Source organism: Geospiza fortis, unplaced genomic scaffold, assembly GCF_000277835.1.
Source record: "Geospiza fortis unplaced genomic scaffold, GeoFor_1.0 scaffold485, whole genome shotgun sequence".
NCBI lineage: Eukaryota > Metazoa > Chordata > Aves > Passeriformes > Thraupidae > Geospiza > Geospiza fortis.
In genome coordinates, this window is record NW_005054457.1 from 1,432,720 (window position 1) to 1,460,356 (window position 27,637).

General features: G+C 42.7%; 1 protein-coding gene across 1 annotated transcript in view; it reads right to left on the reverse strand.

Annotated features, from left to right (window-relative positions):
* Positions 1-247: 247 nt before the first annotated feature.
* The window catches only part of LOC102043819 (protoheme IX farnesyltransferase, mitochondrial), a 140,118-nt gene continuing 112,728 nt past the window's right edge, over positions 248-27,637 (reverse strand). Inside the window, exons 7-8 of the mRNA XM_014309852.2 lie at positions 15,736-15,968; positions 248-2,533 (exon numbers count right to left, since the gene is read on the reverse strand). Coding sequence (XP_014165327.1) covers positions 2,091-2,533; positions 15,736-15,968 — 676 coding nt within the window. The 3' untranslated portion in view covers positions 248-2,090. The remainder of the gene's footprint in view (positions 2,534-15,735; positions 15,969-27,637) is intronic.

Below are 27,637 nucleotides of genomic sequence, written 5' to 3' on the forward strand. Positions count from 1 at the left end.
CACCTAAAGGTTGACCAAATTATTTGGTTTCACACAAACCCCTTCCACTCACATGTGATCTATTTTCAGTGTGCTGCTTGCACAATAAATCTGTATTTCACAAGCTGTCCTTACTCTTACAGTGGTCAAGAACATTGCTGCTGTGAGAAGCGCCCCAAAACTACCAAATACCTTTGCAATTAACTGAACTCGACCGGAGTTTCAACAATAAGTGAATAGTTTGTAACAGATTTGGAGCACTCATCTCTTTTTGGACAGTATGCACTTTATTGCAGAGAAGACTGGATGCATTTCTAAAACAAATTCAGGAGTTGCACAGTTTCCATACAGTTCCACAAAGTGTGCCCCACAGTAAGTAGAGCACAATGGAGGCTGTCAGACAGTGAGGGAGCTCCATCTTCTCACCTGCAATCACTCAAGTCACCAAATCTTGCAGGCAATTGTTTAAGAGCCATGAAAACAGGTGGCCCTGCTCCTGCAAGCACCTCTGCCAGAAAACAGAGGTTAAACTGTGTCACTCCTGAGTTACACCAGCATAACTGAGACCAAGAGCCAGGCTTGGTCCATGAGAGCAGCCAGGGAAGGTTTTATGTCAGTGTGACACACCTGTGGTGAAAGATTTGTGACATTTCCTGAAGGGCTTTATTTGAGAACAAGCTCGAGACAGTGTCTTCCTTTTCAGGTATTGCTGTATCTTTGGATCAGTGCTCATCGTGCTGCCCAGTCCCTCTCCACATGGGAAAGAAATCTTGGCATGAAAATACATCAAGTCATAACAGGCACTACCACAATAAACTATCACCACTGTCTCTGTCTGCCCCGATGTTGCTGTGTTTGGGAGCACACCAGGAGGTCACGGTCAGCTCCAGGCAAGATGAGGGTGAGCCACAGCTGAGCAGCAGGATCAAAAGCATGTTAAACTGTGACCAGAAATGTTCTTCAGTGTATCATTTAACAGGGATAATGCACTCTTCTTGGGAGACCATCCACAATAATTGCTTCAGCGAGACACTGGCTGCATCAGCAAGTGAACATTCTGTTAGATTAAAATCCCCAGCCCTTTTTCTGTAAAATGTGTTTCTTTACCTATTAATCACCCCCAAAGTGAAGCTCTTCTGAGCCACCACCCACACTGTGACATCAAACACAACTCAAGCTCTTGGTGCCAGTCCAGAGCACGTCTAAGGATGCTGAGACTCAATGGGCTGGCATAAGACACCTTAGCATGGAAAAGCCTTACAACCACCCAGCTCTGGGATACGCTTCTCACCTCCTCCACAACTCACAGCCTCTCTGCCATAAACAGTGATGGTGGTTTTTACCAGCTGAAGATCTGAAACACAGGGCTCAAACACTAATGACATAAAACCACATGGGAGTCAGAAGTTCCCTGTGATGGAGATACAGTGGAATGGCTCAGGGTGTCCAAGGGATACACTACAGGAGAGCTGTTCAAATGCTTGTGTGTGTTGTGCTGAAAGACAGTTTTCGTCACTCCTTTAGCACTGTGCCAGGTGTATGAGAGCTAAAAATCTACTGAGGTGAGTGGGAATCTTGGGAGGAGCAGCTGATTGAAAAAAAAAACCCAAAACTGAGGCTTTGGTGTAATACCGGTGCAGGGATGGCACAGATTCAGAGAAGCAGAGTTCACCCTCTCATATTCTTCAAAGCCTAAGTTAAAGGGTGCCTGGGGAGAAGGGTGAGAAATCATTCCTTGGTCACTTCCTGATGGCTTCACCAAGGTTGCCAGTGCTAAAGGCAGCACGTGTGCGCGTGTGACTTCCTAACTTAACTACCTCAACTACCCATGAGGACAGAGACCACGACTCACAGGGACTTAGGAAAGTCATCCCAAAGTGATGTGCTTCTGGCATAGACTAAATCATAACCTGTGATGAATTAAGGGGCTTAAGACCCTGAATGCTTTAAGCTCTCCTGACTATTCACTTTCAAAAAAAAACCCCAAAATTATCACATGAAGTGGTCACTAGGCACAATGATTCTTCTTCAAACAGATTCCCACAGGATTCCCCCTTGCAATCACTAAAATATACTACCTGATGTGTCATGAGAATGACAGGTATTGACATTTAAGGCAATCTAATTTCCACAGCCATCTCATGACTTCCCCTGTGTAGTTCGCCTTTGTCTTCCTTCTCCAGGACCGACTTCTTGCAGGTGAACATGACAAGCAGCAGCATTGGCAAGTGCCACAAACTGCAGAAGAAGAGCTTCCTGGAGCTGCTGCGGTCAGCATCCCTGTAGAACCGAAAGCCGAGGTAGGAGATGTAGAGGTTGATAGGGAGCGAAATCACGGGGAAAGTCCACGTGGTGATGTTGAGGACAGGAGCCACTGTTGAGAGTCCAATTAAGGCCAAGCAGTGCCGCAGAGCCACCCGCCTGCACAGCCCTGGGTGAGTGACGGACATCATGCAGTATCCTCCTCGGGAGTAATCTTCCCGCAGACCCCAGCTGAGGGCATTGAAGTGAGGGAACTGCCAGGAATAGAGGATCCCTCCTAACAGTAATGCACCTGCAGTGGGAGAGAGAGTGTTAGATGGTCCCTGCAGGAAGTGCCACACACAGACCTCAGATGTCACACCCTGTTTGCAAGAGGGCAGTGCTACTCACCTGTGACACCAGTGACACTGCACACTGGTGGCACTGCTCTGTACAGGGACAGGGCAGACCCATGAGATAAGGAACCTCTGGTTTTCATGGCATTCACACAGGGTTGGAGCATGGTGGTTTATCTAGTTTTGGAGCACTTAATTTGAAAAGCATTTCAGCAAGTCACTTCCTTCTAAAGAACTACTGCTAATTGGTTCCTGCACCAACTGTCTCTACCTGAGGGAAGATTGGTGGGAATGAAGCGAAACTGAGCAAGAGACTGTATTCCTGGGAGCCTCTAGATTCTACTCTCAGGTTCCTGAATTGGTGTGTCCAGAGAAGAAAACAGCTAGTGGGCAAAGCAGTGGTTGCATCAACCAGACACAGGGAGCCCAGCTCAGTGACAGAGGACAAGGAGGACAAACTGCTGCTCCTGAGACCTGGGGAACACCACACCCTGGAAGGCTGGAGCTAGGCCAAGCCCTCTGTCTGCCCACTGGATGAGGGAGGGAACTGCTCCTGGCACAGCACAAGCTCCATCATGGACCTGGGCAAGGGGCAGAACTGGCAGAAGCTGTTAATGAACTAACAGGAGATGGAGAACTGACTCCTTCAAACCAACTGCAGAAACTTCTAATCAGTTTGATCAAGTAACTCTATTCACACCAATTAACTACTTTCACATTTAAAAAGGAGCTATGGAAGCACCACATTTCCACAGCTCTTCCTGGGACACAGTACGCGGTTTATTGAAGCAGAAGCAACTCATGTGCTAATTTTAATGAGCCTCCAGGAGGCCCTCAGACCAAGCTCTCTTCACTAATTTTATTTGAAGACACAAAAAAATCCCCCAAGGCTGTTGCAATGTTATAGGCATTCCGGGTTTTCCTCTTGTTTACCCAGCTCTCAAAGCCTCTGCTCTCACATTAAAATGCTTTCTTTGTATCTGCCTGCCTCCATGAACTCATTCTCTATGGAAACTTCTTCTCCAAATGGAGCCATGCATCAAGCGTTATCTTAATGACCTGAGAGAAGCAGCAAATTCTTCTCCAGCAATTCTGACAAAGCCCAAGTCACTGTGTCCTCTGAACAGCTTCATGGTTCAGATTTCCTCTCCATCTATTTCTTGGAGCTGTGCATGCCTAGCTCTTGTCTCTAATAGCACAACTCGCACTGGTGTTGTCATGCAAATAGCAATAATCTTGGTTTGCAAAATTGCCTTTTTTTTTTTCCCCCTACCTTATCACTCGTGAAGGAACTCTCCATTAGACTTCATGCAGGTTACCAGTAGCTTATAAATGCAGAAGTGATGCAAAAGACGCATCTCACTGCTTTTCGAACGAGTAACAAATACTCCTTGAAGTGAGTATGTACCTCTGGAAACTAATTACATGAAGCACAGAGACAGACACACATACCTTGGGTGTGCAGCTTTCAGAACAACATTGTCTGCCACAAATTCCAGGGAATCACAGGGAAGGGAACTTAAAGATCATCTCATTGCACTCCCTGCCATGAGCAGGGACACCTTCCTCTAGACCAGGGTGCTTCAAGCCCTTTCCATCCTGGCCTTGGATATTTCCAGGGATGGGGCAGCCACAGCTTCTCTGGGCACCCTCTGACAGGGCCTGCCCACCCTCACAGGGAAGAATTTCTTTCTCACATCTAATCTAAACCTAGTCTCTGTCAGTGTGAAGCCATTTCCCCTTGTGACTCCAGACCTGTGTAAATAGTCTCTCTCCATGTTTCTTTTAGGCCCTGTCTGGTACTGGAAGGCCACAATTAGGTTACTCCATTTCCTCCTGGTCTATTGCCCAAAATGCTTCAAATCCAGCTACACAATCCTTCTAAAGTAGATTTTTTTTTTTGATGTGGATGTTAGCACCTTTTCTCAATTGGAACCTTTTAAGACAGCTGAAAGTGATGTACCCCAAAATTACCAATAATTTCAGAATTTCATAGCCAGAAAAGTCAATTTGGCCCTAAGAGAACACTATTTGATTCAGTTCTGCTGAAACCTGAGGGAGCAGTTCTGCTGAAATAAACCAGAATTAAACTTACTGAAGGAGCAGTTCTCCCTACATCACACAATAGGGAAAATGTTCTTGTCATAAGTCACTCTGTAGATTTTTCTTATTCTTGTAAAACACATTAATGGAGGCAAGATCCTGAATGTGCTACACCTAAGAGAGCAGTATTTTTCAAGTATCACATCTGAAGTGCTTTAGAGACACTAGCTTGTCATTGTTCAGAACTTAGGTAAAGGTAAGCTACAATTATCCATCAGCTAACGACTCTTAAGCAGATGAAGCCAGGGCCTAAGACATGGAGCAGAGGCTGTCCCTGCTTCACACAACTCCAGACCTGTGTCTGTGTCCCTGTGTTTCGGCTCTAATGCAGATTTTGCTTATTCAGTTTTTCAAATGTTGTGCGCAGCCAAACTCAAAACACACCCTAAACCTCAAACACACAAAGCCCTTTAACAGTTCCCTAACTATGACACCATTAAAAAAAGTCATCTGGAGAAACTTTTAAACACAAACAGACCAACTGAAATACTTGAGGCTGGATTCCCATTTACAAAGCTCTGGTTTTTACATGCAAGCCTTTGGAATTCAATTACTTTGATTACATTACAACCACTGAGATAATTGATATTTTACAGAGAGGTTGAACAGTGAAACAATTTAATAGCCCATTATGAGGACTTTAACTGACCCAATCTTTTTGTTTGGTTCCCATGTGCTGGGACATCCTGTAATTTCCTTGACTTAGGCGGAGATTGTCGGGTTGTCAGAGATTTTTAAGTGTCACGAAAGACTGATGACTTGCAAAGCACGACACATGGTACAGTACAACTCAGCATCAAATGAGTTCACAGTAGGAATCCTGTCAAGCCCAGAGCAGACACTGTAATACTCCTTAATTACTAGATGAATGTTAACTATGTCATAATTAAGTCATCAGTGTTTTTAAGCAATATTACAGTGAGACAAACTCTGGAGACTAATCTGATTCTAAACAGAACTGATCTACTCTATGGCCTCTGTGCTGTTCCCAACAGTTTGGGAACTCAGTTTAATCATTGCAAATCTCACTTTTCTCTACAGAGTTTATAATTAAATGAACATAAGACAAGGTTGTTCCCAACTGGAACACATGGACCTGGCACAGGGTTCACAAAAGCAAAGCTGGTTGTTGGACCAGAGTCATTGCTTGGGCAGCAGGAGACAGCCAGCACCCAGGGACACCCAGGGACATGCAGAGACATCCAGCACCTTGGGGTCTCTTGGTTCCTCCACAGCTTGTGGAAATCTGAGAACAGGCAGACTGACAGGAACTCAGATCTGTCTGCTTTTCTGCAATGGTTCATAAATTCCAGGACCACAAGTACCTGGCTGGCTTGTTGGTATCCCAAACTCCCTAGTCTTTTTGGCCAAATTTTTAATTGCTAAAATTGAGCCCATTTATGACAAATTCTTCTCTCTGAGTGTGAGAACCTGGGACAGATGCAGCAGACACTTAGAAATCCCAGTAAGTTGTCAGATCAGTCCTGTTTGATTTTGGAAAAAAATGGCCACCTAAAGAAAACAAGGCCCAGGTCTCCAGAACTCTTTCACTCTTGTGTGCAAAATAGGAATAAAATATCTTCTTCCTGAGTTCTTATTCTTTCATCTCTTTTCACTGTCTTAAATCATCTCAAAAGTTCCAGGATCGCAGAGAACCAGGTAGGTCCTAAAGCACACAAAGAACTCAGGATAAATAACAGGTTTTATTATTCCTCATGAATTTTAAGGTTAAGCTATTATTTCTTTTCTTAAATTTTTCTTTGTGACTTATTTAAATAGTAATAGATCTCCTTTATAATAAACAAGAACAAGCTGAGATTTTTATTTTATTTTAACATGTAAGATAAAGCAAAAATGTCAGCTGGCATTGAAGAAGGTAGAAAATGGTTCTTTCTCTCCGTAAATATATTTTCATCTAGTGAAATACTGAAGTTTTATAAATTGCACTCTTTCTAAAACAAACAGGACACTAAATTTCACAGTCATTCAGCAACTGCTTGGATGTTTTATAGTTCAATAAATTTGGATAAGATTTCGAAAAAATTGTGAGATCAGACTTCCAAAAGGACTTTGGGTTTGCAAACTGCAGCAGCTGACAGTCTAATTTTCAGAATTACAAGAGCAAGAAGCACACCCTTCTAAAGTTCTGCTCTTTAAGGTGTTAAGAAGGCCATGCGGCTCTTCATAAATCGTGATTCAAACTTCATGGTTTGTTCCTTCTAGAGCAATTTATGATGATCCCATTTGCTGGATGGTCCAAATCTCAGATGAGAGAGCAATGTCAGTGCAGGAGCCAGACTAAGTCCTTGGGCAGGAAGAGCCCCTACGAGAAGGAGGCTGGAAAATGTTTTTTTGGGTGTAAGTCCTTGCAGGCTATGGGCTCTGACTACTGGCTAACATCTGGAGAGGAGAGTAGAGCATTCAGGCATCAACAGCTCCTTGTCCTGCCCACCCTGAGCTCACACCAACATCAGTGACACAGTGATTAAATGCTCCAGATCAAATGCCAGTTGCCCAAACTTCTCATGTCCCATAAAGGATAGTGTTCAAGTTCATACAACATTTACTCAAGAAAGAATAAGTACATACAGCTGCTGAGTTATTAGTGCCAACATAACTCTGACCAAACTGAGCAACCTGAGGACTGCAAACCTACCTTCTTAACCACTAAAGGGCAGAAATAATGTTTGAATTCTGCCTGTCTTGTGTTGAGAATGGCACTCTCTTAAGTAACAATTTGAAATATGCCTCTTTCATGCTGGCAATATCTTTCATCATCAAAGAGCTTTATACCTGTCCAGTTGGCACATGGAGCCACAGTGATGGCTTCACACAGAGATGGATTATTTCAGCTTAAATGAGGCACAACACTTTGCGATGGTCCAGCCGAAACTCTCAAAAAATTTCTGAAGACAGGTTTTTCCAGCAAAGAAAAGTCCTTGAACTACAGAGGGGCACAGGCTGGAGCACAGTGTGTTTTTGTGGAAGATCCAGACTCAGGAGCAAGATCAGCTAGAGTCTGGCCAGCCTGAAAAAGCAGGTGAACATAGGCTGTCCACACAAGTCAGGACAAACGTCCCAGATTATCTGCAGGGACTGCTGTATCAACACCATGTTCCTGAAAACACACTGCAGAGGAACAACATGTGCTCTCTTGCCCTTCTCATTGTACTGTAAAGAACACACAGTGCTTTCCCACTGCACAGGGTTCTGCAAACATCTCAGATCATGTTCAGGCTATAGACAGGACAAACACCTATGCACTTAATCAATAAAACAAAAAAATACGGAATGGGAGCTACCTGTAGCATCATTTCAAGAACAGACTTGCTCCTTCTGTCTTTGCTCTGGTGCTGCATATGTATAACAGGAAAGTGGCCAACAAGGCATTAAAATAAACATGGAATAGTGAAATATCAGCTCCAAAACAGATGTTGAAATCTTAACTGCATTTCCCAAAGCTGGTGTTTACTGCCTTGGCAACCTAAGAATGCTGTTTTGCTTAAAGCACAATTTTAGTAATTCTTCTGCCTTGAATAATGTGAAGGAATTTTAAAATTATTTCCAGACATTGGTAGCTGTGACTTAAGAGAGGAAAGCACTGGCCTTTTGTCTCTAGAAAACGGGTATGGGTTTGGCTGCTGTAGGGAGGCGAAGGCTTTGGCAGTGTAAGCTCAGCCTCTTAATGGATCATAGTCAGGAAACAACCACACACCGTTTTACTTGATAGCACACAACTGGCTCTCTTCCCTTAAAAGATGTTGAACAAATTACTCCTCTTTAACTCAGACAAGGTAGATTAGAGCTCAGAGATTTGACTTGCTCCAGCTGTATCCACCTGCCTGTGAGCACCCGTGCTGTCTCAGGCGGCCTTTTCCACCTTTTCTACAAGAAATTTTAACATAACCAGTCCCAAACTCTTTACCATGGTCCTATATAAGTTTCACAGGATGTTAAATTGACAAGAAATGTAGAGAATACATGTCCAAACCCTTTATTTTCTGTCTTTTCTTCTGTGCTCATCCAGAAGTTTAACACCGTAGTCTTCCCTGGAGATTTGTAACTGTGAGCAATTCTGGGAGTAAAGAAAGATTTTAAAATCTTGTCAAAGCCTAGTTGCCCACTTCAGGTTCAACACAATTTTACAGGATTATTTGGGAGTATTGGTACAAAGATGCACAGTGGTTTGGAGAGTCATGGCCAGAACACACTGTGATGTCCTGATCCAGAAGAACTGGTTTGTCCAGCTCTTGGTTGCATTTTCTGTTTGTGAAGGGGAGCTGGAAGGTACAATCATTACTGCCTGTGCTTCAGCTTGTTTTGGTGATGGCAAATGATTGTTAAATCAAGTGACCTCCAGTTACAAGTGTTCAAGATGCTGTCCTGATATCATCCCTTCTGAAGAGAAATGTTACCAGCTACTTAATTCTTCCCACTGTCTTTAGAATTACGAACAGGATTATCTTGCCAAAATTTACATCCTAATTTGCAATTATGCAGCCTTCTCAAACATAAAGACATTCAGGAATTACCTAGACACTAACCCTAACCAAACTGATGCAATTTCCCTCTACTTTACCCACATCAGCACCACAGCAAGACAACAATCAGCACTTCTGCTTCCACTGGAAAACAAAAGTAGATGCTACTGCTTGTGCTGGATGGCACGAGCGTGGCGAAGCAGCCTTGAGAGGAGAAAGAGAGTGTCACTTCTAAAGCTGCACACAAGGTCCCTGGGCTGGGACAATGGTCCTGGCTGTCACTGTGGGATGCACAGCCCAGCCTGCATTGTGCCCCTCCAAGGTTACACCATCGTGGAAACCAAGGGCGACGAGGAAAACACTGGAAAACTCAAAAGCTTCATGGTCAGGGGTTTCAATAGCTGTTTCTTTTGAAGGATGGCACAAAAGGCCTGTGGAGCAGGAGCATCTAGGGGCTGCAATAGACTCCTCTGCAGCAGCACTGAAAGGGAAGGGGGTGCTGGCCGTGTGTTTGACTTGTCTGCAAAACAAAAGGATCCTCAGCATCCACCAGGAATAGGAAATGAAGTTGGCTGTGGGATTTTTCACCTTGAGAGAGTGTTTCTGGCTTCTGCCTTTAACAGAAGGAAGCCAGATGTCCTCAGGTATGCTCGCCACATAGAAAAAAGCTGTGTGTGTATGGACACACACAGGCATGTGCACTTCTTGTGTGACACACAACAGGTTATTGCAGCCAAAAGCCTCACAGGGAAACACCTTTCATTACACAGGCAAGGCTGAGAAAACAACACCATACATAACTCACCTTAGCTAACCCCAGCAATAGATGCCATAAAAGAAGAGCCTGTTGGGTAAGAGGAAAATACAGTCTTTTGCAAATATGTTGAGGAAGCATTTACCAAAGGACCAGACTCAGCAGAGGATTGCAAATCTGCAGAGCCACGCTCCTCATCAGCCACCTCTTTCCTCCAAGTCCCTCCTGCAGATCCCCCCATCCTGTTTTCTCTGTGGGTGCTGTGTTTCACACCCAGGGGCTCAGGGCTATCCCATCAGCCACACACAGGGTAGAGAACCAGGCAAAGGGCATACTGCCTGTGAACTTGTGGGGTCGGTCCCCAGGTGCCCCGGCAGTGGAGCTGCCATTTCTTTTGTCTCTTATGAAGATGGAAAGGAAGAAAAAAAATAGCCCACTGGCTTTTGTCCTAAATTCAGACCAGCTGCTCACTAGTGTTGTCCCTCTGCCTCATTTTTACAGTTTTTACCCCCACAAAGCATACTCCTGGGCCCCTAGCTCCAAGTCTCATATGTCAGTGACATGAATATCTCTGTTTCCTCTGGAACAGACCACAAATTCTGCCCTTTCATCTGGGGAAGTGAAACCCTGAAAAGCTGAGTTTACCAGTGGGGGTTTATAGCCGGAGCCTCCTCTCCTCCGGCAGTGGGATGCTGGAGCTGCCCTGCTCTGGCGGCTGGCTCCCAGACCTGCTCCCACATCAAGGGGCTTTGAAAGCTCCAAGTGCTTAACTGGAAGGGACACAAAGATCTTCAAGCTAATTTTGCATGCAATTAAGCTGTTGTTTTGCTCTCCTTCCTACTGGCAGACAAGTGCTACACCAGGGAAAGTATGAGAGACTCCAGCCTTTGGCAGGTTGGGCACAGGCCCCCCTCTTTCCTATTCTCCTTTTTTTGTTACTGAAACCATCCATCTGCCAAATGTCACTAGCTGATAAGAACTGCCCATTTTTAAATCCCCTTTTGTAAATAGATGCTGGCTGACATAATTAATGTCTACCATACAACACAATTTGAATTACAAAGTAAAGGCAATTTAAAAATCAGCCTCCACATGATTACAATTGATACTGAGTCTATAAATTCCATACCCCGAGGAATTATTTAGATTTCTGAAAATGAATGAAAATCAGTACAAGATGTCTTTCAGGGGAACGAGATCAGGAGTGGAGCATCTGATAAACTAAACAGTCTCTTTAGATAAACATTCTTTGGTGCAGTAATACCTATGGCTCCTGGGCCACTGTGGCTCTGCAATGTCTGCTGCACTGTCAGGGCCCTTATCTGCTCTGCCACCACCTACTCAGAATAAATCTCTTTAGCTGATAAGCACATTAGGTAGAGGAGCCCTGCTTGTCACTTCCATCTCACTGGGTGGTTTGTATGAACTCCGTGGCACCAAACTGCTCTGCTCCGTGACACTGATCCTGCTCGCTGGCGGGATCCAGCCTGAGCAGAGCACGGTCAGTGGAAGAAGTACAAAAGTTCCTGGGCCCCCAGCATAACAAGGACATGGGACCATGTCCTTTGGAGCAAGACCCAAGAAGTCCACAAAGTTGATAAGGAGACTGAAGCATCTGTCCCTATGGGGACAGGCTGAGAGAACTGGGACTGTTCACCCTGGGGAAGAGAAAGTTGTATGGAGACATCACAGCAGCTTCCAGAATCTGAAGGAGCTGCAAGGAAGCCTGAGAACAACTCTGCATCAGGAAATCTAGTGACAGGACAAGGGCGAACGGATTCAAACTGAGAGAGGGAAATTTAGATTTGATATTAGGAAGAAATTCCTGGCGGTGCCATTTGAATCTACTCCAGTTTCAGTGTTCTGTTAACTAAAAATAACAAGTTTAAATGGACATTAGTCAAGGGAGAAAGAACAGCAGAGTGAGGATAATTTAAAGCATGTATGCACTCTTACACACCAGAATAAACAGCTCTGTTTCTTTCTTTCTGCTCACAAGCTCAGCAGCATTGCAGCACAGCCAGGAGCTCTTCCGTTTGTGGATCCCATGCAGGAGGGGGATCTGGCACAGAACAGGGGACACTGCCAAATTTGACTTACCTTCCTGTCTCTCTGCTATCACTTAAGGTTTTAAGTGAATGTCATTATTTTCCTGTTAGTCCTTCCCTTGCAAAATAATTTCAAAGTATTTTGATTTGCTAGAAAAACAAATCTCTTCAGAAACAAATAGTACCAAGAAAGAGCAATGAAATCTGCTTTCAAGGAAGCAAACATGTTACTGCAGATCACAGGCTGGCAGTTAAGTTCTGCATAAATACCCCAGATATGTGGCAGTGATATCCTCGTGATAAATTACATTTATCATGCACTTCTGACCGTCTCACCTGCACTCACTCCCCCAGCGAGGAAATGTTAACATTCCCCATCTTTCATCAGTTTCAAACAGCTGCCATTAAAAAAACACACCCCCCCCAAACCCACAACAAAGAATTCCACATCTTCCCAGAGATAATCTTATCTTCTGCTTTTGAAACGGGAGGTTTTCCCTAAATTACTTTGGCACAAAATCTAGGGATGGGGGCGGGATGTTCAATCAGGCTTAGGAGCATACAGTTGAAGTTACCTATTTGGGCAGAAATGGAACCAAACATTCCTGGGAAGTACCAGGTAATTGATCAGCAAAAATGCATAGTGTAAGAAATTGCTCAGAGAGCAGTGAGGCTCTGGCACAGGCTGCCCAGAGAAGCTGTGGCTACCCCATCACTGGAAGTGTCCAAGGCCAGGTTGGATGAGTCTTGGAGCATCCTGGTCTAGTGGAAGGTGCCCCTGCCCGTGGCAGGGGGTTGGATGGTCCTTAAGGTTCCTTACGAGCCCAAGTCATTCTATGATTCTATGAGTATTCTATAAATTACAGCAAGTGTTTACATCACTGGAAATATGAGGGTCCCAGATTACTATCTGTAAATACACAGTATTTTTTTCTGGTGCAAGAAACTGCTAAGGTACTCATCTTTAAAAGTCATAAACAAAATGAGGACAAATTCAAACAAGGCTGCTCCACTCTGAGATACTTTGTTATTAGCTCTGGAATTGGAAACAAGGAACCAACTTCAACTCTCTAAGGCACCATCTCCAACTCTCCCAAAGGACAAAATATCTCACAGCATCCATGTCATGGAACTCCTGAAGGAAGCAGACATGGCTGTCCTAACAGCTACAAACAAAGTTTAACACTTAGTTCCCCACAAATGGTAATGAAAGGGCTACACTTAAATATTGTTTTCCCTATAACCAGCAACATGTAGAACAATGTGGCTGCTGTGAGAAGATTACAAGGAGAGAAAATCCACAGGAAAATGTAAACTCAAAAACCCACCACTTCAGTGGTGAGAATTTTCCTTCTCATTAGTTTCCTGCCTCCCTTCCTTCACATTCCTCTTTGTTATTGAGTAGAATGATTTTTTTAAAATGAGGTGCAAAGGCATTTTCACACCTCTACCTAGAACTAGGTTAAGTCTCCACACTAATTACATATTATTAATGAATTCAACAACTGAGACTAGGCTGGTTAGGGAAGGCACACGGGTCTGCGTATTGTGTATGGATGCACGCCTGTATTCCGCATGGATACGATGCTGCCAGGGGCTGAACTCTCTTATGGCAAAAGTAGAATGTTTAAAACTGAAAATCATAGTCTACAATGCCATCATTTTCTTCTAACTATTTCTTTTCTCTGTAAAAGTGTTTGTAGGGTTTGTGTTGTGTTTTTTTTTTTTGTTTTCCATTGATACTGAAATGCACTAAAATACTACATTCCAGTCCCTGTTTTCAGGACTCTACCCAGGTGTGCTTCATTACAAATACCAGTATCAACTCAATAACATTTCTTTCTCTAGTAAATAAGCTGCCTGCGTCCCTGACACAGACTGGGAGGTGATTTTAAAAGTTTTAGCTATACATAACACACTATGCATCAGATTATTGTGTTCTGACAAATTCTGCTTGGGTGGTTTAAAGTTAGCATCTTCCACAGGTGGCATCATTGCCTTCATAGCAGAGCTGGCACAGGGACACATAACCACATTTTAGCTGCAAGTTAGAGAGGAAGAGCTTACCTGGCCACCAGTGGGGTTCCCTGCTGCCCTCTCTGCTGCTGTACAGGGACAGCTTTGCTCTTTGCGAAATAGATCTCAAAGAGCAAGCTGACAGATAATGACAATCAGTGCCGGTTTAACCTGCTGGGCTTTCACTGGCCTCTACAGCAAAGGCTTTTGGAGACATGGAGCTCTGCACTCCAGCTCCTCCAGGCTGAACTGTGCAGGTGAAGCACAGGCATATGAGAGTTATCTTTGGACACTGACTCTGCAATAAAGTGGTAAAACCATCACAGAAATCCCCAAACAATGTTAAGGTCTAAGTATCTGCAGCCAGAATGATATGAAATTATTTCCTCTCATCCTGTCCCTTGTTTCCTGGGGGCAGAGCCTGACCCCAACCTTGCTGCCCTCTCCTGTCAGGGAGTTGTGCAGAGCCAGAAGGTCCCTCCTGAGCCTCCTTTTCTCCAGGCTGAGCCCCCCCACCTAGCTCCCTCAGCTGCTTCAGCCCCTTCCCCAGCTCTGTTCCCTTTCCTGGACAAGCTCCAGCCCCTCAATGCCTTTTTTGTCATGTTCCCTCTTCTAAAGTCAAGAGCTGTTAACTATGTCTGTTATGCAGTCCTAACACAAGACACTGTACATACTCTTACATAAAATTTCTAGGTCTAAGTAACTTTCAGAGAAGAAAATATTTGTATAGAAGCAGCACACAATGAAAAAAAAAACCCACAACACCTTCCATCCTTGCTCTGGCTTAGATCTGTGTGGGAACATGTGGACACAAAGCCAACTCAGACTGACTTTTACTAGGAAGTCATAAAGAACAGATTTTGCAAAAATTCTGATAATTTTTGGTTAAAAGCCTTGTTGTTGAAAGTATTATTCAAGCCTTAAATATGGCCCCCTGTGGGATGAGTGTGTGCTAAACCAACTCTTAACAGACCTATTAATTGCACTTCATTAGTTGATTCAGACTATAAGTTTGTGGAGCCACTTTGATTCTTAAGTTTCTAGCTGGCAGGAAAAACAAGGCCTGATTGTGTCAGAGTTGAGCTGCTGAAGAGATCAGTGTTTTACAAGGGATGTAAAAGTGGTTCACAGCTACTAAAATAGAAATCTTCGTTTGCTTTTCAAGGAGGAGGGAAGGAGCATTTGTAACTTAGAGTTTAGCAATGGGTAATTAAGAAATACACCAATAAATTAATCTTCCCAGGATATTTTCTGGCTTATGGAAAGGCAGTAAAACACATCTAGGAATTTTCCAACTGCAAGTCTCTTGCAAGTTGGATCTTACTGGATATGGTTTTAATCCTGAACACGATTTGAATCCTGAAATTATGTAACATTTTCTCCTATGTGAACATCAAATATGCTATTTTCCTTCTGGATTTTTTTAAGATGGTCAGAACACATATTAAATAGGTCATGCTGCTTTATCAGCTCTGTTTTGCCCTGAAATACCTGTGTAAGGAGAATGTTACCAAAATTAGCTGCTTTCAAAGCCTTACCACAGGATAACAGAATGGTTTAGGTTGGAAGGGACCTTAAAGATCATCTCTTTTCACCCTCTGCCATGGCCAGGGACAACTTCAACTAAACCAGGCTGCTGCAAGCTGTGTCCAACCTGGCCTGGTCAGGTCAAGAACATAAAGAACAAAGTTTACTGCCTTTTGAGTAGGTTCGTTATCCTGACAACCACTCACCCAATGAAAGGGTTTTATACTCACCAGCATCCAGACTCCCAGTAGCTGCAGTCCAGCCCATGACGGGGGGAATGGCCCCGACAACAGCTCCCACCCACGTGTTGGCAATGCTCATTCTCTTCAGGGGTGTGTAACAGCACGTGTAGAGGAAGATGTTGAAGGCGCCCAGGGCCCCGGTGAGAGGGTTCACTCCCAGTGTGAGCAGGGCAATTCCCGGGATTCCACAGGAGGCAGCAAAGCAGACAGCGAGCAGGGGGCTGTGGGGAGACATGTGGCACATGCTAAGCAGGAGATGGCCTTAGAGAATAGCTGCCGTCCCTTCCCTTCGGTCTCCCCCCCAAAATTAAGATTGAATTTTTGTTATTGTTCTACTCAGCCATCCTAAATTTTCCTGTTTGAGCCCCCATCCTAACAAAGGCCTTTCCAAAATGTGAAGACAATCTTGCTACAGCTCTCCAATGGAGGTGATTCTTAATCTTGTGATCGCTGTGGTCACCAAATAAACTCAAGCTCTGCAAGTAATGGAGAACTGTTCTCCCTTATGGAGAACTGCTGCTTTCAGCACATCTTCCTCCTTTATTTTAATTTTAGTGAATTTAAACCACTGGAAAAAGCACTCGGAATTTAGAGTAAATTAAAATGGTTGCAGTTTGTCAGATTTTTAATTGATTGCAGTTATGCAACGGATCCTTCAAAACGCAACAGGGTTAGACACAAAATTAATAAGCATTTATGAGAAAAGGAGTACATTCAATCATTTTGAAATTACATCAATAGGTATAACGTATTCTTTGACTTTACTGAAAAAAGTCTGAACATTCTACACCCCCATTTATCTGATGCACTGTACTAAGAAGAGGAAGCACAACAAAACAAAGCTGGCAGCAGAATCAAAAGTGGCTATCTTGTAAGCATGACTGAAATTAACTGAAGATATTTTAGGTTTGGTCAAAAGCAGCAAACAACAGTGGAACAAATTAACTCTGTGCATTTCTACTGTGCATCAGCTGAGAGCTCAGAGTAGGTTGGAAACTCATATTAAAATTTGTCAGAAAGTGGCTAGAGCTATGTAAAGTTTTGCTAACAAATTCCACAACAAACATTCAAATAGGATGAACAAGGATTTTTTGTTTGGCTACCAGAACCACACCTGAAAGGCAGCATGATGCCACAACACTAAGGAAGCTTTAGCTGTGGCTCCTTGCGCCAGATCAACATGTTTGCTGCCGGTGGGGATCTCCTCTTGTGTGCGTGTTTGACGTATTTGGTATAACAGGAAGAGAGAACTAAAAGCCCCTAAGAAATAATGTGGTGTGGGTAAGCTCTGGAAAGGAGGAAAATGCCATTACATTAGTTGTATTTAGTAACCCATGTGGCTGAATACACACTTACAGTCATCCATGTAAAGCCAGAAAATATGTGTACTTGCAACGAAGGTCTCTGCATGGAGTTTAGCTTTACACCTTTTGTCTACTTGAAAACCATGAAGCCTTTGTATTCTACAATCTACTCTGCCCTCTGGTCAAATCCTTAACCCTAAAATAGGTGTTGCAAGCACTGCTCCAAGCCTCATAAGAAAGTAAGAAAAATTTGCTGGTGGGGATGAATTTTATGGGAGTTTTATCAGCAAAAATTCCTACCACTCAAATTTTTATATTTAAGATATTTGTTAGACCAATACAGTAGAGAGATCCTGAATAACTGGAAGAACTAAAATGAGCAAATCTTATGCTAAAGATCTGCCTTCAATTTAAATTGACTAAGTAATTTTATCCAGCTTTTCTAAACCATCAAGAGATTTTAGGCAATGCAGTGTGTAGAGAACACATTTCTACTCAGCATTACCACCCCTGGTGTTACCAATACAGCAGGAGTTGAGGGAGGGTATGTCACTGCCTTTCACTGACAATAAGATGTATACAATTTGAGGCTGTTTTCAGGAAAGGAGCCATATGGAGCTGTGCTCTCTGGTTCTGCAGCCTGTGGTGCTCCTGTGCAGGAGCTCCTTTGCTCCTGTGCAAAACACAGTCTGTACTGCCAGTGGTCCCAATACTGACCACAAACGCCACGGTACTTTGTAGATGTTGCCCCTTTGTAGTGAAAGTCTGACCGGGTCTGGTCAAACAAATCTATCTTGACTGATTCTTGAATAAAATACAGTCAGACAGTAAACACCAGATTCACACAATACTCTCGAGGCAACAAAAGACCAGTGTGATTCTATGAGGCTGGGTTCCCCACATCTATCCTGCAGGGCTCACAGACATAAATGAGGGCACGGTTTGATCTAATGCAACAAGCACTTTTCTCACTAATAAGGAGTGAAGACTTATCTACATGTCTCCAGTTTAAACGAACACTACCCTCCATGAGCAGGCAACAGCCCTTCATGTCTCTTCTCAGACAGGAAGGCAAAGGGTGGGAGTGTAAAGCCCTCCTGCATGGATGAACCCTGTTTTGCCTCACTGTGTCCCTGCAGCACCAACAGCCCTCGGTGCCAGCCCTGATCCCAGGAGTCTGCTGCCTTCATTTCCAACCAACGGATCAGAAAAATACCTTTAAAAATATGGCTTTATCAAAAGGGATGGGTGAAGTTAGGTGGCTGAGACCTTCAAAAGATTTGCTGTGATCCTGGTAGATGAGACCATGTTTTTGTTTTTCAGTTTTTTCCTTTTTGCCTCTTTAAGGGGAGCTCCTGGAGGCACAGTATGTAACCACAGAATCACAGAAGTTTGTGTTGAGAGGGACATTAAAGCCCACCTTGTTTCAACCCCTCTCTGAAAGGCAAGGACATCTTCCAGTAAACCAGGTTGCTCAAAGACCCATCCAGCCTGGCCTTGAACACTTCCAGGAGTGGGGCAGCCACAACTTCTCTGGGCAATTTGAGGCAGTTTGATCAGTGTCTACAACAGTGTCTATAGTTGTCCTGCTGCTCTCAGGGGAGGGCATAAAGTCAATGGGGTGGTTCCTCTTAAGCAGCTGAACTACTTTACTCTCAGACATCCTGGGAGCATCACATTTTCTATTTCTCTCTAGTGTTTCCTCAACAAAGAAGAGTAATTGTTTGACTTACAAAGGCCTGTTCCTAAAACTCCAACTGAGATTAGAAAGTCATACTGTGATCTGATGACTCAGCTTTGCTATTTCTGCCTCTTAAAATACTATTTGGCATCACATAGACACTGCAATGAGAAATCAGGATTTTAATGGTGGAAAATGAGGTAGAAGAGAATTCAACTCACTCTCATGGAAACTTGTATAAGCAATTCCTCACTGTGAGAAAGTATTTGAGGAAAACATAGAGAGATTTCAGTCACTGGCAATGCTCCTTCTGCTTCAGTGACACTGCAGATTTTAAGACAAGACTGAGCCTAGGTTTAAATCACAGCAGTTTAAAGGGTATTCTGATTTCTACTAGTTTATGTCTTCTAGGGACCAGTGTGCATGTCCATGCTCACGTTGCTTGTTAGTACTCAGGTACGGGGGGCGCACTCTCCATTGCCAGGCTGATTTGATGCAGTCTCCATTGCCAGGCTGCCCCACATCTCATCAAGGGACCATAGGAGATCAGCATCTCGTCCTGGAGCAAGAGAAAGACTGAGACACTGAGTTGTCACTGAATTTACCCCACCACCTGAGGTTCACACACCTCCTCTCAGTACAGCCTCATGCCACCATGCTGCCCATGTCAGCCTTGGGCAACCCAATGCCACAGAATTCTTACATGGTGCTCAAAAGGGGCTGAGGGGTCTCTGATGGTTTTCTTCATCCTTAAACCAACCCATGCAGTAAGTGCAGGCTGGTGATAGACACTCATTTCATTTGGGCGTTCATGTTTGCTGAGGGAATCACTCCCACGGGAAAAAAGGCAATCTTCCATTGGAAAACTGGCCAAGGAGCTAGCTGAGAAAGCAAACATCTTGAGTAAGAAACTAGGTTTTATGATGGATTCTTGGGAGGAGTTGGTTTCAGTTATTTGGCTGATTAAAATCAGGCTTTGGAAAAATACTGCAAGTGCCAAAGGAGTTCTCTTCAAATTTCAACTCTAAAATACCCAGTATGTCACCACATAGGGCACCTCCTAAAGGCAAACCAAAACCTAGTAGCTGTGCCATGTCCCTCTTCTCTCTTCTACTGACAACAAATACACTAAAATCTACCTAATAAAAGTGCTAAAAGACATCCACCTTCAAAGAAAAGCTTTTTAGAATTTCAGCTTGACTAGTGAATAATCAAACTTCTCCTGATGCAAAGGAAATGTGTTGTCATTTCTTTTCCTAGGGAGTTCACCCAAGATGGCCCCACCCCAGTCACACTCCACTGAGGGCATCCAAGAGAAGAATGAGAAGCAGGAGGAAGATGGGGCCCACATTCTCCTCATTCAACTCTGGAGACATGCTGTTGGTTGGGCTGGGGAGGATTGCTCAAGGACAGCCCAGGGCTGCTGGGGGGAATGGGTACAGGCAGGTGGAATTCCACATGGGTGCTCTTCAGGTATCTCCTACACACATGATCATGAGACATCCACGTGAACCCTCATCCAGGGGAGTGAGGAGGCTTTGGATGATGCAGCAGCGTATTTTAATTAATGTGCAATAATATAATCCCTAAACTAGTCGCCACTTACAGATATTCTGGTTACACTCAAATAATGAGCTTACACACATGTGCAGGAAATAAATTTATTTCACAGGATCCGGAACCATGGATAATAGTACTTACTGACTCACAGGCTTATTTGGAAAAATTAGGAGGTGAAAACAAATGAAAGCATTTGCCCGTCTATAAAATTAATGTAGTATTTTACCTATTTCACAGCAGCATCAGCAAGCTTCATGTCTATAATGATCAACAGTGGGACTACTTACACAGGCATTTCTGTGCTGTCTTTGCCAAAACATTTTGTAAAGGTGACTGTCAAAATACAGTTTGAACTACAATCTGAAATACAGTGTTAAAAATGGGGCAAAAGTTTAATGAATTTTTTAAAAAATTAAAAAAAAAAACAAAGAGCAAAACACAATTCTCTCTCAAAACCTATGAGTACTTGAAATTATGGAAAATTCCTGTATCAGCATCTAATGCTTTAACCTATTCCTGTGAATAGACTGACACTCCCATACAAGTGCAGACACAAAGCACGTATGAATCCTGAATAGGTGCACACATTCAATTGGCAGTTCTACGGGATTCAAATTCAGATGTTATGTAAATATATAAGAAACTCAATTTGTGACCATGTGTCAATGGGAAACTGGGCACAACAAACATGCATAAAAAACAGGTGAAGTATAAGTGCATATATTTTAAAATTAGATTCAAAGCCTAATACAAAAGGTAATAAATCCTGTCTTCTCCCTGTCTGTCAAAAATCCTTCATAGATGTGTCACCTACTTCTAAAAGGGTAAACTAAAAAAAACCCAAACAACAATGCTCTTTTATTTAGTTGCAGCATGACCGGAGTACCTTAATGGATTTGGAACATTTAAATTCCCAGTCGATTATTCTGAATTAGATCTCATCAGTATTGACAACTGTCCCTCATGCCACAAGACCGTGGATCCGTTCTGCCAAATGCAGGGTGATGCTCTAAAATAAGCAGAGCAGGGGTGGCGAAGGAAGAATCCAGGCATGGGCTTGTGAAACAAGGAGGGTGGAAAGAGAAGAAACCTTATTTAGAGTAATTTCCATATCCCAATGAAACCAAATACATACCCTTGTGTTCCTCTGTGTGGGTTTTTAGTAACGGCAAATACTCTGCACAGGCTCTGCCCTTTAAATAAACTGCAATTTACCTACTTGTTGATGAGACAAAAATTGGGTTTGGGTTTTGGTGAGTTTTCTGTGTCATCCAAGACACAGGTTCAGTAAGACCACTGTGCTTCTTCCCCTTGCTCACCCACAGAAATGGTACTAAATTATCCCTGACTTCAGCATCTTCCATGGTGGCAGGGAAACAATGCTGAGACAACAGAGGTGAGACTGATGGCTTAAATTAATTTCAATATTGCTACTCTGGGCCCAAATTCTATCTGCATATAGTGTCAAAACAATTTGTTGTAATAAGAAGAGGGACAGCCTGAACCAGGTTCCTGCACAGATGGGCTGAAAATAGCAGGAGCTCAAGAGAAGGTATTTTGGCAGACAAAGAACACAAGTGTGACCCTCATCTGCAACTACATTTCACCATCACAAGCTGAGATACGAGTCCAGTGCTGTTCCAAAACCATAATTAAAATCAGATTTCAGGAGGAAGCATCATAAGTTGCTTATTATTTCTGGAATTTCTAGGTACTAAAAATGTCCCCAGACTACTCGTCAGTACAAAGCTGCTGGAGAAAGCCCCCTCCTCTTTTCCCTATTTTTTTCCAGGTCAGCAATAAGTTTTTAAGGCTTCTGAAGCCACTTACAAATTCAGACAAAAGCGTCAGTCTGAAGATTTCACCCTCTTCCAACAGCAATGAGAGGTTACACAAACAGAAGTTCAAGTGCCACCCTTTGATGGTTTCTGCGGCTGCAGAAGCTCACAGTCATGAAGGGGAAAGGATGTCCATGGAGACACCTACCTACATCCATGCAGAAAACCATACTCCCCCTTAGCTGCTGATTTAGTTTTGCTCATCTCCTGGCATCTTCTCAATTCCTGCAGCCAGGCAAGACTAAGAGTTGCTGAAAACAAGTCCCAGGGCAGGAGCTGCACCTGTAGTCAGCATGACTGTCCTAGAGTACTGGGCTATGGCTTGGTCACCTACCTCAGTGGGAGGAGCATCAGCCAAAAGTATTTTTTTTTAAACTTAAATTTATTTTCTTTAAGATCAGCACCCAAGAACTGCTGAACTCTGCTCAGCAGCTTTTAGAGATCCACCAGAAAAATTGGAAAAGGCCATCAACAACAGGAGTTAGAGCAGGCAACCCCATCCCACCTGGAGAAGACAGAAAAGAGTCGAGGGTATTATGAAGACTGTCAGAAGCCTTCATGCTCCCACAGCTGAGGTAACGGGGATGCAGGCCCACCTCCTTCAAGCACACATCTGGATTGCATTAGTGTCATTCCCAGCCCTGCCTCCTCTGATGGACAGATGCCTGGAACTGGCAATGGGGTCTTCTGCTGGCATGAGTGCCAACAACTCAGCTGACTGCAAGAAAGGAGCCAGAAGGCTGGAAAAGGACATTTTGCCCCAAATAGCAATGACAGCATCCCTGAAATTATTTTTGATGGAAAGGTAAAAAATTGCCTCACACAATTTTTACATTTGAGGTAAGGCCCAGGGCATTCAAAAGAAATCAGTAATCATGGCAGAATGCTGAAAGGTGGCAATCTACCAACTCTGAAATTAAGTTTTAACTTTCCACACAAATCCTTTCAGGCTGTCTATTTATATATTTAGTAATAAAAAATATATCCATGACCACTATCAGCTGTAAAAGTTCTATCATAGCAATGACCCTACTAACAGTTCTATCATAGTAACAACACTACTAACTTACCGGGATCAGTAGCTTCATTGCTGATGACTTTACTAAAATAATTCTAAATTTTTTTTACAAAAAAAATTAGATAAAACTCTCAAAGAGCTCTACAAACTGAGGACGTACCTGATAGAAAAAACATCCACATTCAGATGTAAGATTCTGAATCAAAGTGTTTACATGATGACCTGATCTAGTGGGTGGCATCCCTGTCCATGGCAGAGGGGTTGGAATTAGATGGTCTTTAAGGTCCCTCCCAACAGAAACTATTCTGGGATTCTGTAATACATCATGACCTCTAATTAGTATAGTTTTGAGGCGGAGGTTTTTAAGGACTCAAAGCAAAATATTTTTACATTCAACTAGAACTTTCAATTATAGATTGGATTAGTCTCAAGGAATGATTTCTTTCCAATTAAAACAAAAAAAAACGATAGCTGTAATACTGGCAGAATGGACATACTGCCAGACCTTTATTTCTTCCATGTAGTTCCAATTCAGCACCAGTCACAAGCTTAACTTAACACAGGCAATTCATGCTCCCACTTTTGATATTCTCTTTTATAGGTACGATGTGGCTGAATGTTATGAAAAGCTCAAGAACCTGCTGATTTGAAGCTTAAACTAGCAAAGTACCAGAGTTGTATTAAACAGAACAATCAGAGTTATATTAAACAGAGCAATATATATCAATGAGCTAAAATGGTACTATTTTAAGGGAGAAAATGTTGAGGAAGAGCTTAACAGATATTAATTTATTCTCTTTCAGTCATGCAAGAAAGTTTATGAGTCATGACAAGGGATGAAGGATGATGCAGTTTAAAACTAAAGCATGAGAGTAAACTGCACTTTAAACCGGAATTCAATTTTTCTCCATCAACTGCAAATATCAGAATACAGCTTGTCTATCATTTAACGCTGAAGACAGACAAACAAATGGGGAGCCTTGTCAAGTTCTTTTTTTTCTTAGTTAATTATTCAATATTGTCTTCATAGGTTAAGAAGTAGTATCTACATTCTGTCAGTGTCTGGTATTTCATCTCCAAAAACATGTTGCTGTGGTCTACAAGTACTATGAGTATTGAATTTTATATCAAATTTATATCAAATCCCCTTTAACTGGGTGTACCACGACTTTTAAGACTGCCAGAAAACACTTGTTGCAATTCTGCCAAACCGTGTTTTTGTAAGTGTCTTTTTTGTAATCTGATTTCTGGTAATGACTATGATAAAGATGTTGCTAATCTCAGACTGGACAGTATTTTTCCCCAAATGGGAAAAAAAATAAAACCAAGGAAAATAATGAAAAAGTTCTAAACCTAACTTGTAACATAAAATCTGAGCTGAGGAAGAATTCAGTGTTAAGAGGAAGTATGAGAGTGGCAGACGCTCCCCAAAAATCTAAGGAGCTGGGTTAACCGGTAGCATTTAAGCCCACTTAAACACCACAACAATTATGTCTGCAGAAAAAGAGTTTACAGACACAATCCTCAAGTAAACCTCTTTAAAATTCAAATCTCTCTGAAAGGAACCACCCCTAATACCTTTCCTTTGTCCACAGGGCCCAGCCAGGCCGATCAGAACAAACCTGGACGTGATTTCGAATGACAGCTGGACCATCCACAGGGAAACAGGGAAGGATTCAGTCAGTGATGTCTAAATCTCCCAAGGAATATCATACAGTGAGAACTTGGCAAAAACGGAGTTCAGTGATGGATAAACATGTATTGCTGGCTAAGTCTCATCATGGAGTTGCCTTTTTGAGTTTTGCCTCTCAATTGCCACCAGATCTGGCTTTGCCATCAAATATACTTACTCAGAAGTGCATTTAGTGTAAATAAACACAGACTAGGATAACATACTGCCCGTCTGCGTCAATTCATTTCTCTCCCAAAGAAGACCAAGCACATAGCCTAGGCCACCCTGCCACAGGTGTGTATCATTGTACAAAAGCATGATCAACACTGTAATTTACACAAAGTGGGGGCAATGCTCCCCTCACTCCTCAAGAATCCAAGCTGCAGATGTTCTGTCTCCCCTGCTGGATCAAGGTGCTTTAAAACTATCATAAACAAACATGGCTGATTTAAAATAATCATTTCATCCTGAAAGGGACACATCTCTCTTTTTTATGCTTGAGTAAATAAAAATTGGCTTGATTGATTTTGCTGAAGGTTTTGCTAAGGTGATGCAAAAATTTTAACTCAGGCAAAGAAGGTGATCAAGAGTCCCACTCTCAGCATCGAGCTTTCTCCTATACATCTGCTCTCAGTTTAACCAGTTTAACTCTCTGCAAATGATACAAGGATCTGTTTTTTCATGCTTTCATGAGCCTGCCCTGAGGTCTGAGCCCAGGTCTGGGATGAGATAGCTCAGTGCACCCTAGGGAGACTTGTAGTTCAGACAAAAGTAGAACTTTTATGTTTCCCTTTGTTATTAAGCAGACACTCAAATTGGGCCTCATCACTTCACTTGGAAATAAAGAATTACAAATGAAAAGGACCTATACTTACAAAATGTTTATGCTTTTATTACACTTGATATCCACACCAGAATGTTAATAACAACCCTGAGCAACCCTGTGGAGCGTCAACAGGCTTTTGGTATATGGCTTTGTTAGGTAGGAGTGAAAGGGTGAATAATAATATTCACAGCTTCTCCACAGTCATGAAAATGTAAATATGTTTTTAAGCGCTTACAAGACAAACCTACAGTAAATCTGAAAAACGTCCCCCATAATATTTAAACTAAATCCTCCTCTTTGATCTAACCTTAGAGTGTGGCAGTTAAGTAATCCATTGATTCTACTTCAAAATCTCAGTCCTCTCTTTTAGAGCCAGACACCACCTAACTAACAGGATGGATAATTTGGTTTCTCCAGAAATATTTTTCTGATTTAGAATGATTAAATATAACATGTGCTTCTGCTGAGCCCTCAGCCAAGATTTGGAAAGCCGTGGTAAAGAAGTCACAGGTGAGATCTCAATCCCATTCAGACAGAGAAAACTGATGTTCTAGGGTATTTTTATCAACCTGCTCTTCAAAAAACAGAAGAGAGAAGATAGTTCAGTCATCTCAGCACAGGTTCTAAACACTGCTTCTAAATACATTTTGCAGGAGCAATGAAAATGAAAGAATTAAGTTATTCCCTACAGCAAAACAGAGCAGGACAAGAAGCAAAGGTCTGCCATGGGAAGAGGATCAGTCTCTAGACACCAACCAGTGGAAGAGCAATGAAGCAGATTGAACCTGACAAATTTCAAGTTCAGTCGGATCCTTTCTGCCCATCTGCAGATTCCCCTGCACCACTGCAAACATGCCTTTGACACCCATAGCATGAGAACACTCTGTCGAGAAGTCTTAACTGCCAAGTCTCATCTCAGAGGCGAAGAGGATGAGGATGGCTGTATTTTGGGATTCCTGTATTACCATCTAGGTAGATTATCTACAGTTACCATCTGGAATTATGGCATTTTTTAGTGGAAAAACAAAATGAAAACCCCTTCATATACCATCAAAGTGCACAAATAGAACATAATTACTGTCACGCAGGCAGCAATAGGAGTCCCTGTGGCTCCTTTCCAGCATGATTTATAATTTTATATTCCATGTGATTTTACATCCCTAGCAAAAAAATAACTAAATAAAACATATCAAAGCAGTTCTCCACATATCTCAACCTCAGGAATGCAGCTGTTCTAGTCACAGAGACCAGAGAGCAAGCATCTGTGTTCACACAGCTAATTAAAGTGCAAGAAAAACCTCTTTTATATCTGACTTGCGAAGCTGATAATAGGGAAGTTATAACTTGTATGAGACATGAAAAACTCTGTCCTTCACAGAGGGAAATACACTTCCAACATGACTCACTGTACACAGATCTCAGGGCATAGCAGCTTCTAATCAGAGGCAGCTCCATAATAGACTTGTTGAGCAGTGACATTTCCTACACCACTTGGCACAGGGTGAATGATGATGCTGTTGTGGTTAAACCAGACAAGGTTCAATACTAATACAAGGAACAAAGTGTTGGGGTTTTGACTGCATTAAGCCAGAATTTACAAACATGAACCTGAAACGTTTGACAGATATTGGAAGAAAAGCCATCAGGAGAACATTGCGTCCAAGATGGGGAAAGGAGCATGGGCTTCAAGTTTAAATATTGTTTGTTTGTAAAAACTCACTTTAACATCACCTTTGGAGAAAATTACTCATTGCTAGTCAATTAAAGAAGAGAAGTGGTAATGGTTGCAATCAGTGTCCAAGAGGCCCATTCATATTAGACACAGAGATGGCGGAATTAGTGCACAACGCTCCCTCCAGCTCCTGCGGCTCTTGCCCCCTGGTGAGGAGCTGACATCGGAGGATAAGACAACTCCATTAGGAGCCCATATCACTTCTCCACAGTGTTCTCCACAAGCAGATGGAGCAGCTATTTAGCCAAATGCACCGTGA